At 43.6% G+C, this 14,030-nt stretch overlaps 1 protein-coding gene across 1 annotated transcript in view; it reads right to left on the reverse strand.

Annotated features, from left to right (window-relative positions):
• Positions 1-14,030, reverse strand: part of RSRC1 (arginine and serine rich coiled-coil 1) — a 154,018-nt gene that overhangs the window by 15,329 nt on the left and 124,659 nt on the right. The window contains exon 8 of the mRNA XM_086755064.1: positions 13,913-13,981. Coding sequence (XP_086611190.1) covers positions 13,913-13,981 — 69 coding nt within the window. The remainder of the gene's footprint in view (positions 1-13,912; positions 13,982-14,030) is intronic.

Raw genomic sequence — 14,030 nt, forward strand, 5'->3', positions numbered from 1 at the left:
TGATGGCCTCCTGCAACTGGCTCCTGAAAGTGTGCTCCACCTCGAACGTCTTTGCAAAGACAGCAATGAAACAGCTGAAGTGTCAATTTTTCATCTAAAAACATGTCTTTGAAAGGACTTGAAATATTTTTTAACATGATAAAATCACTAACTTACGATACATATCCATTTCCTAAACCAGAATTACTCAAATATCAGCTTCAAAATAATTCTAATCTTTATGCACATCTTGTTGATGTCGTGTCTCTCTTAAAGGATCCCATGTACAAATGTGCTTTGTTCCAGGAGAAAATTCATCTGATTTTTTTTTCCCTTCATAAAAAGTGTATGAAAACAGACCAAAGCTGTTTTTTACTTTAATATAGAGGCAAAGCAAGACACTTCCACAGATGATACACGGGAATTGTTATTTTTAATCTACTCTTCCTTCAGCTTCCTTACAACTTCCTGCAGGTCCACATGCCCGCGCACCAACAGAGGCAAGAAATTTGGGAAGCATGATCCCAGCCCCACACGCGCCATGCAGCGCTGGTGAACACTGAAATACACCACATTTACAATTCAAAAAGCACGGTTTGTTGCCATGTTCTTTGCCATTTCTGTAATCACTAAGGACAAACGTTTTAAATTGAGACGGAGATTTGCAGGCTGGGCATCTTGCTGATGGTCAGATCACTTCATATTAATTAAAAATATATATATATAATAAAAAGAAATTTTTTTTTTTTAAAGTTTTCCTCAAAAGCTTCGTTCTGCAGACTGCGAGTATGCTTTAAAAACACACCTGGAAGAGCCCATCTTGTGCGTGCATGAATCACAGCGAGCATTCAGGAGGCCTTTACGGTCAAAGGCGATTTCATATCAACACAACTCTTATTTTCTGCTATGAAACTTCCATTCTGGGTCCCATTTTTTACGTAAACCCAGACAGCAAGTGGATAAAAGGCATTCGAGGCATTTTGAGGAGAGATTGGCCATCTCGCAAAGGAACTGGCCGCAGTACGTAATGTTTCCTAGCGGGAGATGCCGGGGACCGTTCCTGATCAATAGAGCCCTATATTAGCACACTTCTCATTTTTACAACATCTAACCTGGAAACCAGCATTTAATGGCTCACGGAGGTTTCTTGACAAATGGCCGCTCCGTCCATTGTATTTGCTTTATTCCCTTTAGAACTTCATCTTCAAACCCGTATTGTACACGGACAACCTGCAGCTGGAAATCCAGTAAACAAAGTTGGAAAAGCACCAGACAAATGGCAACCTTAGAAAAATACAGGGGGAAAAAAAGAGGTGCACAAGCACAGGCTTTCTCCAGCAAACATGTAATTTCTGCACCATGGCATATTTTAAGATCAGTTTTCTCTTCCCCACTTATTTTCCCCTCCAAGAAACCCCAGTCATGCAGTAACTTGAAGTTCACGACAAACCAGTCCAGTTCCAGTGGTGATCTCACTGCATGAGGCTAACACACACCTAATAATCACCCCTAATAATCTTTGTCTAATTAAATCACAGCGGCGACATTCCTAACGGCTCCAAATTTTGCTTGATTGTGAATAAACAGGCTTGTTCAGCCCATCAGCGGACGGAGATGCCACTCGAGAGGCCCTGGGGTGGATGTGGCCCTTGCCTGTGCCGCTGTCCCCGTGGCAGAGCACGGGAGAGGTCACGGGCACCCCGGCCCCGCAGACACCCTCGCCCCAGGGACACCCCCGCCCCAGGGACACCCCCGCCAGCCCAGCCTACCCACCTTGGCAAGAATCGACTGAAACGTTCTTAAAATAATGACAGGAAAAAATCAATCTTTCCCATTTTTTTTTCCTCTAAAACCCTCATACCGTTCTTTTTACAGTTTATGCTTAAAGTATTTTTTAAAAATACCGGTATTGCTTTTTAGGACTTCAAGGGCAGCTGGCCCAGGGCTGCGCGCCTACCCAGGGCTGGGCTGTGAATTTAACAAATATTGAAGTTGAAGGCATTTCTCAATACCTCTGCCACTCTTCCAGCCCTGCTACCGACAAGTGACTATTTATCGATAAGGGGATATTTTTACCCAAAACACTGTGCAACCTTTGCGAGCTAGCATCGCTGAACAACCAAAAATCTCTTTCCTTCTCTGCGCCCTTACCACGTCTCCCCGCTCTTCACCTTCTGGCATGGCATTTCCACTTGCCCACTATGTTGCCACAGCCAAATGGGATGGATTTCTCCTATCTTTACCTTACCAGATCACTGATGTTTGGAAATTTTATTAATGTCAACTTTGGATTTCAGTGCTGTCACACAACATATACGATGTCCGTCACGTAAAACTCCAGCATGATTTTACCGGTGGGACTTGGCTCCATCCTTTTAATCGCCTGAACTGCAGCCTCGGCTCTGCCAGAGACATCCGCAGGCAATTTCCCTCTTTATTTATTCCGTTTATTCCCCCTGTATTTTTTCAATGCTTCGGGTTACACGTTAGCGCAGAGGAGCATTATGGTAGCAGTACAAATTTTTCTCTAAATCATTTCTTTCTCCACAAACTGAAGAACCTTGATATTTTCCAACGTGCTTCCCGACAAAACACCTTACAGAACCATCCTGCCCTCCGCGCGCGCAGGCCAGCAGCGGAGTCGGACATTACGGGGGTCATTAGCATTTCCACTCCTCTAAGTCAGTACACAGAAAAAACCCAAACTGCAATACCACGTGGCCAGCGTTATAAAACCACACATGAATAAACTTAACCCTGGCGATGACAAGAAGAATGTGCTGTTGCTCTACATTAATGGTTCCCAACTCAAGAAAACATCTATTTTCAAGAGCATGTCCTTTCCCTTCTGTGCCAAATTTTGCCGAGGAAGCAACACGCTGTTGCAACAAACCTTCCTAGCGACTCTCTGGGGAACTTGGTTGGTGCTATGAAAACAGAAATGCATTTTTTTAAGTCAAGTGCGCATTAAGACCAAGCTGAATCGGGGCTTCCGAATCCAAGCTACCCCAGCTACGTGTAGATGCTCAAACTGAGGTGACCTCGCCAATCCCCCTCACCGCGGCTGATGAGTCCCCCAGCTCTGGCGTAGGGGAAAATCACAGAATCACAGAACGGTTTGGGTGGACAGGGACCTTTCCAGGCCACCCAGTCCAGCCCCCCTGCCAGGAGCAGGGCCATCTCCAACCAGATCAGGTTGCTCAGAGCCCCGGCCAACCTGGCCTGGGATGTTTCCAGGGATGGGGCATCCACCGCCTCTCTGGGCAACCTGGGCCAGTGCTCCACCACCCTCAGTGGGAAAAATTTCTTCCTTATATCTAATTTAAATCTGCCCCCTTCTAGTTTAAAACCACTACCCCGTGGCGAGGTATGAAATACGAAGAGGCAGAAGTTGACGGGCAGGCACAAAGCAGTCTAAAATTTAAGGAGCAGGTTTTAAAGTGGTTGTTAATTAGTGAAGCTTTAATAAAAAGCCTGGAATTGATTACCCAGATAGCCATTATCTGTGGGGGACTATCGATCCCCTTTCTGATCGGCTCTGTTGTGGAAGAACACGGCCACAGAGTCTGGCCAGCAAAGATGCCGTGCAATTTCATCCTTCACATTTTTTATTATTATTCAGATGCTTTTCCTAGCATGCTACACTGTGCCACTGCAACCGCACAAAACTTCACATTTTTGTATTATCCTTGATTTGTTTCTGCTTACTTTTAATTATAAAACGTCAATAAAAAGATTAAACACACATAAAAAAAGATCAGAGTGCGCGCCAGATGCTGAGACGTCCTCCAGAGACTGGAAGCGCAACGCCAGGTGTTTGTGTCGGACTAATGAAGCCACGTCCGCTCACAAGGGCCCCGAAGGGTGGAGACTTACACTTTGCTTAAAATCTGCCATTATGAAGGCAAAACTGGAAAGGTTTGAAATGACCATTTTGATAAGACAGTAAAAAAAAAAAACAAAACCCACCTATCTATACTAAATCTGTTCTCTATACTTCATAATTTGGAGATTTAACAGACTGAGTTCAGGTCATTGCCGTAACGATGAACTTCAGTAAAATTTACGGAGCATAAACTGTGACCTAAGGCAATAACTAACGAACTTCAGGGCATCCTCATATATTTCCGTATAGTTGAGTGAAGCACTTTAACTTATTACAGCTACGTGGCCTGACCTCATGCAATCACGTCTTTCCGTAGCGGATTCAACCTGTGTTTTTAATATCTAGTACATCAAGGTAGAGTCTTTTAACTTTTACTGAAGGAAATGTTAAGTCAAATAGTGGTTTTGTCATGGATAAACCACTGGTTAGACTCTCCACGTGAGAAGTCTTGTCCAACAGGTACACGGGTATAAAAAAACCAGAGCTATAGTTTGGGATACGCACAGAATTTATAAGTAAGGGATCTTCTGAGTCCTCCAGGCTTTCTTGTACACGCTAACTTTCTTTTGTGCACCTGCATCTCTCAAAATCCACGCAGGCTTCCCACCCTCAAGGTACTTGTTTCAGGCGAGGCAGCGGGACGCATCCCTCCTGCTCGTTAGGCAACGTGGCGCGGGAGGGAGAGGGGAGCGCTCCTCACGGCTCCGTCATTCTACAGAGGATTTTTAGCAGGAAATTCTGATCTCAGTTTGTTCCCACTGAGAGCTCAGGAAGCCGGTAAAGCTTAAAGGACAGCACTAATTGCATCACGCTGGTGAAATACCAGGCAGCACACGAACACAGGAGCAAATCTTCTGGTGCTTTCAATGTCTAATTAAACTGGCTTACTCAGTAAAATAGCATTTTATTCACACTATTTAGTAAAAAGGGAGTCATCTGAGTTTCTCCTTCTTCTCAACTTCTAATAATACTGAGAGAACCTGAAATGGTAGAACAAGAGACTTCCAGATCCAAATTGTGCTCCGAGAGCAGGCGATGGGGTGGACTCAGGAAAGGATCCGTACAGCTGGAATGATAACGCTTCCGCCAAACCAAACCCGGGCTCTGAGGGACTGAAAATCTGCATTCAAATAGTGCAACTGGAGCCCATCACACTTACGTAAACCACAGTTCATACATTTTTTCCATCAATTAGTTCAGCCTCTACTGGTTTAATTCCTCTGCCATGCCTTCATGGCAACCCCGCAGTGACGCTGTGCTCCGCAGTTCTCAGGTAAATGGCAGAAGATGTTGAAATTCTTCCCAAACTGATCAAAATGACTCCTTAAGGATGTGCAAGTTATCTTTCTTTCTTAAAAATTTTAAACTAGATTTACGTATCTACTTGATATGAAATTTAAAAATTGGAGAAGAGAGACTTTAAAACCACCTGCTGCGTGCACTTATACGCTGTTTTATCTAAATCCGTAAAACACAGTTTTTCCTGCTCTGATTTAAATTCGGTTAATCCACAGTTTCAAAAAGTGCCATGAAACATTAAGTCCTTCCCTGCCAGGACATATTGAGGATTTGTTTTATTTCTCCATCTAAAGGACAATTCTCTCCCAGCACCAAATGCCGGAACACCGCTCTCGCTTGCGTTCCCTCGTCCCTCCGGCCCACGTGGGCTTCATTTCCAAGCCCATTCAAAAGGCTGTTTTCCAAGCATGTGCCACATGACTTGTTCATATAAATGGAGCAAATTAAACTGTCTCCACATATATCCTATCACATTTGTAGCCCTGATTTCTCTCCTTAACACGTGGCCAAGACACCGTATTATCTGCCTGCAGAGGTTGACCTCAGGATATTAGATTCTGCCACACAGCTCTCTCGTACTAAACCGAGGGGAAACACTTAATCACCCCTGCCTTTTCAGGAAAAAATCAACTTTAAATTTGCCATGATGAAAAATCAATAAACCAGTAATTGCTTGGCTTATCATTGCGTGGAGGAACAAATTGGGAAGCGAAGCTTAGCGTCCACACAGATTTCAGCGCAACACACGGAGTTTCAGGATCACTAAGCCAGAAAAGGAAAAGGTCTCGGAGTGATAATTAAATCTACTCATGCTGATTTTCTGCCAAATTTATTTCCCCAGAGTATATAAAAATGTTTCGCTGCTTACTGGGTAGGCATAACTAATCAATTCAGTGCTGGGCCAACACACACGAGAAACGCAAAATGCAAATTCCAGGATGAAGGCCTGCGGACAATGCCTGGCCCAGCGCGAGCCCCGCCGTCACGTCCATTTACCTATTGATTGATCTCAAAAGAACAAACCCGATTTAATTGCGTCCTGAAAAACTTCTTTTCCTTGTTAGTTGATCTAAACCCTTCCGTGCATCTCCACGGCGGTCAGCACACCGCCGCGCCGCAGCATCCCCAGCTCCTCCTCCCCGCGCAACTGCCCAACGTCTGCTTTGCGACAAGACATATTGCAAATTGAAAATTTCAAAATATTATTATGCCTGGTCTACTAAGAGGCACAATCCAAAAAAATTCTCACAGCAACACAGTCCAACACGTTTGGATTTTCCTCGCGCAGCGCGTCGCGTGCTTTTTTTTCAGCTCCCGCTATTACCCGTTTCCGCCGCTTCGGATTTGGCTTGCCAGGCCCGGAGTGAAAATCAAGTTCGACAGTAAAATCCCCTTCAGGTTTGGATGTCATTTTTCAGGCAGTCCCGCACGGAAACATGTAAACAAAAACAAAGTAGAAAAAGCCCTCCGTTGAAAATACTCTGGTAAAAGTCGTGCGGTTTTTTATTAATAGACCTAATTCCATGCAGTAAATTAGCATAGCGCCAATGGAAGTGCAAATGTCATCAAACTGAAAAATTCAAATGAGACGCAGGGAGCCTTTTTCTTTCTCTCTTTGCTTTTTTGTCACCAAAAAAAAAAATCATTTTGCTGTGTGTCCTTCAACCGGCTGTAGGGACTATGGTAATTAAAACATTTAAAACAGCACAAGCCCCCAGTCTCTAATCTGGAGCTGGGGTCAGCTGTCTGTAGATTCTAATTTGTCCCCGATTTGTATTCATGACAGGAAAACGCTGCATATTTAACAGCAAACCAGCGGGAGGGGGCGGCGGTGGGCTTGGAGGTCAAATAATTTGATTTCCGAGCAGATTACATGAAACATCCAACATCTAATCTCACACCTGATTTGGCAATAAAATGACAATAAAAGTAATGTTAAGCCGCCCTCGCGATGGGGTGGGGGGTGGATAACCAGTTTTCAGGAGCTGGGAAACAACTGCTTGATTTGCACCGTGGGTTTGGGTACCGCAGCGAGGGAGCAAAGGTTCCGACAGCTTCGCAGGCGCTTGCTGCCTCCACGGGCTGCCAGCTCCGAAATTCCCTTTTGGAGAGTTATACTTAAAACCGTTAAAAGGTGAATACTGGAGAATTCAAAATTTATTTGAAAATTCAAAATTTAAATCTTTTTTCCTCCAAAAATTTTTTTTTTTTTTAAAAAAAAGACCTTTGAAAATGGTTTACGACAATTTCTTGATGAATCGAAGGATGTTTTAGGCCAACGCTTGTTCGAAGATGAACAGGCAGCATCATCAGGCAACAAGTGCCAAAACACAGGGCAGCTTTTATAACCTGACATTCCTTACAGGACATACACAATTTCATTATGAGCACTTCAGCCAGAAGGGCTTTGGGGAGCAGGCGGGGAATCACTGTGAACTATGCACATACAAAAATAGTGATGGGAATTAAAAAAAAAACAAAAAACAAAAAACCACAGAATTGATTTTTCACTTTTCCTCCCACTTATGCAATAATTCAGTGAGAATTTGATGATGAGAAAATATACAAAACTGTTCTCTGCATAACCAAAAAGAGAAAACAAAACCTAAATCAGCCTAAAGCGTGCGAAATAATCACACCACTTTTTGTACCACGCACGGCAAACCTGGGAGCAGGAGCAAACAGAAGTGCACCTCTGTCCAGCCGAGTCACACCTCCTATGAGGACGTGAGAACGAAGAGAAATGGTGAAAAGTTCTTTTTGCAAGGGAGAGACGTCAGCAGTACCACTGTGCAACCCCTCTGGATGTCCTGCATGGGCTCGGGATGCTGAAACACTCCATACACGATTCAGTAAGAGCATTTATTTTTCCAGGGAAAATAAAACATTTTGTTCCTAATTGGTAGCTAACTCCTCAGACAAATTGATGAATTTTATTCAACAAGCTTCTCTTCAGGAGACACTCTCTATTCATTTTAGAACAGTATAGCACCCTTACAACTTTTTCAAAGGCACCACAGGGCAGTTTTTATGGTGCTTATTAATAAATGGAAAAGAAGTTTTCCTCCTGCTTTCGCTGTAAATTACCATTGTTTCCAATTCATAAACCAATCTTTTTTTTTTCCCCTTTGCTTTTCCATAGTCGCCCTTCACAATCACTGCAGGCAAAGCAATTGCTAGCATATGAGCCGCTCACAATGGCCCGTAATGAAAAACCCACCCATCTATTTTCCAAAACAGACGCTGTGAATCTGCACGAGCGCAGACCCGACCGCCGAGTCCCGCCGAGCCCCCCGCGGCCCCAGCTCCCAGCCCGTCTCTCCGACTTCTGCAGCCGATCTCCCATCGGTGCCCCCTTCCCTTCCCCTCCCAGACAACGTGCACCCAGGCTATCCCGCTTGTCCGTTTGCCTTTTCTTCAGTATCACACACGCCTTCTCCGTGTAGGATTCACTTTGTGCATGAATTAATTCCTCTGAGCACCCCAGAGTCCCAAAGTAAAACAAATGGAACGATTAGAACATTTTGATTTCCAATGAAATCTATTACAGCCATGGATTCGAAGAATATTCCCGAGTTCCCTCTCGTAGGTACGCCCTAAGCTATATTGCGCAGACATTAACGAAACACTTCCTACCACTTGGAAAACTGTGGTAAATTTTCCTTGCTGATAGGTATTATCCCGCTAACCCCAAATTTTCAAAATTGCCTTTGAAGCAGTGAGAGCTGAGGGCTTTAAAAGTGTTTTTTTCTCAAAGACAGACAAGCCAACTTGAGGTATCTTTTGCTAAACTTTTGATATTTCATGAAGTAGTTTTTCCAGTTCCAAGGAGACTTCGCCGCGCAGACCCAGAGCTGAACGGGGATGCCTGGAACCGGGAAAGGATGCTTTATTTTTTCAGCTGTCTCTGTCTCTAGGTGAATAACATCAATTCAGTCGTGCTGCTGACTGCGCCCGGGTCAGCGGGTGTAATGCAATTCTGCCGAGGGAAATTAGTCCTGGATGAAGTCGTGAAGGATACGCAGAGCTTTAACTCAGCAGAGCTCTAACTTAATTTTGAGAGACTTGGTAGAGATCTCCAGAAGAGAACACTAGACATCTACTGAAATACCATCCTTCGTGCTATTACGTAAAATATATTTCTACATATATCCCCGAAATGTTATGTTCTGAATATGGCACTGTGAATATAGCACACTCACATACCATACGAGAAACCCGGTTTAGTACGGGGGTCACCTAATGCAACAGGCTTAGGTGACTGCCTTCTCCTAGCTACATGTCCTCAACTCCACAGCCAACCCCAGATCAGTCCCCGACGGACGGCGAGACGCTCCTCTGTCGCATCTCGCTGGCCTCCTTGAACACATCGGCGAACCATAGAGCGCAGAACAGCCAGAGGACGGAGAGGTAAGGACCTGCGGTGGGTTGGCCCCGGCCACCAGATCAACACCCGTGATGGGGGACAGAACAGGCAGGGAAAATTAAAAATAAATAAATAAAATAAAAATCATGGGTTGAGAGAAACACAATTTAATAAGTAAAGGAAAGAGGGAAAAAAAAAAAAGCAAAAAAACCCAGCCCTCAAGCAATGCTCCTCACCTCCCAGCAGCAGCCCAATGCCCGGCTGGTCTCGGAGCAATGGCCACCTTGGAGGACAAGTAGAAGGATTACTTCGGATGAAGTTAGGAGAAGCAAAAAAAAAAAAATCTGAAAGAACTTCTACCTCAGTCCTTTCCAAACAGAAAAGAGGAGCTCTTCTCATTTGCAGTTCACTTAAAAGATCCGAAGGGGAATTAAAAAAATCTCGAGTGTTATCTTGCAGATAAATCAGAAAAGAGATCACTTGAACTCTGAGCCACCTGGAGCCATCCCAAGGCAGACTTCTCCTCCCGCAAGAACACAACCACGTGGGAAAAGAAACACAGTTGAGTAATCCAGGCTCCTAGATTTCTAACTCATTTCCTAAGACGATATTCATATCATTTTGGCCCACCTCATCCCCCCGGAAAGCTAGCGAAAGCCCATGCCAGCAGATGGAAGCTGTGTTAGAGAAGAGGGTGAAACCGTACTTGAGCCCTGATCTTACGAGCAGCCCTTTGCTCTTAAGAAAAGAAACAACATCAGTGAGCCACCAGATGATGGAAGAGCAAAGTACTGGGGACATACAGGCGCTGGTTTTTCCATTTCGCTGGGCTGGATAATTCAGGGAGTTGCAGATTTTCACAAGGTTTTATTTTTTTTTTATACATACAAAGTATGTTGTGATGCCTTTTTAGTATGAGGGAATCTCGCTAAAGGCACAGACGGCACTTTGGTGTCTACTCCCTTGGGAAAGTCATCACAGATAGATTTCTAAATCAAGTCCCAGTCTTACATTTATATAAAACCACTCTGCTTACCACATCCACAAGACAAGTTAGAGGAAGTATATTCCATTTTGCAAGTGTTCTGGACGCTGTATTAGATACCTTGCAAAAACATTTGGGGACTCGCAACGCCCAGCAGCACCACGCTGAAACACTGTCATTCCAAACTTGGGACTTTTTTTTTCATTTTTCAAGTGTCCTGGATTCCTGTCCTACAGACAAGAAGCCCTCTTTCACACCCAAGGGCCTATTTAAGGAGCAACGCTGAGAGCTGAATACACTCCCGACGCAGGCAGCAGGTCCATGTGGCTCTCCAGCGGTCACTGGTGTGACGTGACGGTGACCACGCAGCGGTGGCAACGCTCCTTTTGGGGAGGCTCCCGGATCCATCCCCTTCCCACAGGATGCAGCAGCACTGATGTGTCTATTATAATAAAGTTCTCGCAGCGTATCCCAGATAATATAATTAGAAAATTAACATGAAAGAAAGTGTTTCCTTCAGATGTAACGATTGCCCAATACTCTTTGAAGTGGAAAAAAAAGCTTAGCATCCATTTCACTGCTTTTTAAAAACATCATTAAACAAAAGTTTATTAAATGTGAACACCTCCAACCTCTTTCAAACGGAGAAAGAAATGCAATTGATTAGTTCAACTTTTTTCAAAGATAATTACAGGGTATTTCTCATTTTTGTCAAGCACAGCAGGGGCTTCAGGTACAAGGCAGCAGGATCTGAATGTTACACCAAAAACTGCACAGGGCCAGCAGCAACAACTTTGTCAGGAAGAAAATAAGCCCAGAATTACCAGGAATTTGGTGTAAGCGAAAGCTGACTGCCAAATTAACCGGCGCTCTAAAGCTCAGCCTAAGCTCAGCTTAGCACCAAATAAAGCAGTCTCTCAAAAAGCCGGGAAACGTGTGCTGCAACAGGAGGAGAACCAGAGGTCGCAATTTCATCCACTGTTAGATGCGCGAATTTGGGGATTTCTGGATTTTTTTTATTTTTTTAAAAGCAGTCAGTACACGCTAGTTGCTTTGGCTTTACCTGATAATGCAAAACAAATTTTTTGAACTATTTTCGGGGAAAACAAAACCCAACCAAACCCAAAACCAGATGAGGGGAATCAATGGCATGAATTTTTAATAACGATTACATTAGAGTTTTGAAATACATACTTAGCACACTTTGCTGTAAGTCCCACAGCTGGGAGCTTATTAAAGACATCTAAATCTAGAAACAAACAGGGGTGGGAAATCAGGAAAAAAGGTCTAAATCCTGCAGGACAGCAACCAGCTGAATCAGACCTGCAAAGTATATTTAATTTTCTCACTCACACATGAGGATTTCAAGAAGTTTGTTTATATCTGAAGTGCAAACAAGCTTTATATTGCCCTCAGGAATTATTGAGGCTGAAGTTCCAGCTAAAGAAAAAATGGGAAAGGAAGAAAATCGGAGAAATTTTATTGTAACGAAAGAAACAGCACCTGAAGTCAGTGCCTAAGAAGAGATGGCAACATGGAAACAGATAGGATATATCTTCCCAGTCTAAAAATCCTGCTGATGACTCCTTCCAAAAGCAAATAAGTATATGAAAGATTTCCATAAAATTGAGGTTTTTGGAGCCCTAAAAGACTGCAGCAGCTCAGACCAAGATACGGGATGGGAATGCAGGGAAAGAAGCGCAAGCAGGGACTAGCTGTTTTAGACCGCTTGGTCCTTAGGAAGGATTCCTGGAAAACAAGGGTGTCGAAGTGGGATAAGGAGAAATCTTGTTGTCAGGAAACTGGTGGGATTCTCAAATAGAAGGCAGTGTAGTGGGGGTTAAACACAGCACGTGTGGAAGGAGAATCGGGCTCTGGTACCTGGAAGGTATAGGAGAGATGAGAAGAGATGACGGCAGGACAGATGCAAAATTCAAGTTCCCATCTTTACCTTGAAGTTCAGCTTGGTGTGCTCAGAGACAGGAAGAGAGGGCAGACACAAGGAGACTTTCCAATAAGATTAGAGAGGTTGGAAAGAAAGATGATGTTTTGGGAATACTGGAGGAGATGGCATAGTAAAATCGTAAAGATCGCTACCGTCCCCTTCAGCTGTTTTCTGCCGTTTGCTGCACACGTAAGTCACCTACCAGCTCTTCCCCTTCGCACAACTTTTCCTGATTTGCTTTAGCTGAATGATTTAGTTATCGTATCACACTAGGAATTAAAACTATCTCAATCTCTTGACTTCTCCATGAATTTCAAGCTGTTCTAACCAGCTTGGCTTCACATCCCTCTCCTCCATATACGACACCCTGCCCCTAACCAAAATATGATTGATATTCGGGCACAACACTGATTTTCATCATCAACGAACCCATCAAAAGGCCAACTCTGAAAAACACACGGTCTCCTCGAACACGACACCATCTTCTGGCACAGGTCGTGTATTGAGTGGTTAAAATATTAAGTGAGCATCCACGCGATCCCAGGTAGGCAGACAAGGGGCAGAGGGCAGGGAGAATCAGGAACACATTTGCACGGAGATTGTTCAGAGTATTAAGCAGCAGTTACAACCTCAAACCTATCATGATTTACATCAAATATGCTGTGAAGAAACTTCACTGCAGTGACCAATGTGTGACAACATGTATTTCTAGAGTAAAACCGCCGCAAGGAAGACCTTCACTGTATTTCGTTGCGTTTAAGTCAATGTAAAAACAACAGATGTTACAGAGAGGTAAATGATTCATTTTAATTTGAACAACTGAGATATTTTCTCTGAAACAGGGATGTCTATCATAGCTAAAGTGAAAAACTTTGAGGCTCCTTAGATTGTTTGCATCGTCTCTGTCACGCTGTTGAAAATGTCTTTTCCCGTTACTCAGCGACGTAAAAGCAAAAATTGTTTTAATTACCCAGGCGTTACACACTAACTTTCCGCCTATTGTACTGCAAAGGAAAGCTGCTCAGACCCTGTCAGCTTTCAGTGCACCAAATTTCATCCAGAAACAGATTAGTTCACTTTGTGACATCATACGGACTAAACACAGGGACAAAATTAATGGCTGCATTTATTGGTTTAATCAAGCAGTGTAGCCAGCACACAACTCAGTGGTATTGGCTGGTCATGAAGTCTTAACATATAACTTTGTCTCAAATTAGCAGGTTGTTTAATGGCAGCTAGAATATTTTTTAAAATCTGGTTGAAATTTCTGGTGCATTTAGCAGTTCCTGTCAATCTCACACGTCATGAGCGGAAAGCTGCGGTGAACCATCTCTGTTTCAGATGCCCTTGTAAGAAAATCCGGCAGCCCCACTGGAACTCGGTGCCTTGAAAATGGTTCCTGACTTACAGGATTTTAGTTTGTTACTGAAGAAAAAAAAAAAATTGCATTACCTTCTTCCTTTCTTTTCTTTGCTTCTTCTTCACTTCTCTCTTTAGCCTTCAATGCTTCATCTGCTTTAGCTAAAAAAAAAAAGAAAAAAAAAGAGAAAATAAGTATAAATTTTATAAT

The sequence above is a fragment of the Chlamydotis macqueenii genome, chromosome 9, assembly GCF_036417535.1.
Source record: "Chlamydotis macqueenii isolate bChlMac1 chromosome 9, bChlMac1.mat, whole genome shotgun sequence".
In the NCBI taxonomy this organism is placed as follows: domain Eukaryota; kingdom Metazoa; phylum Chordata; class Aves; order Otidiformes; family Otididae; genus Chlamydotis; species Chlamydotis macqueenii.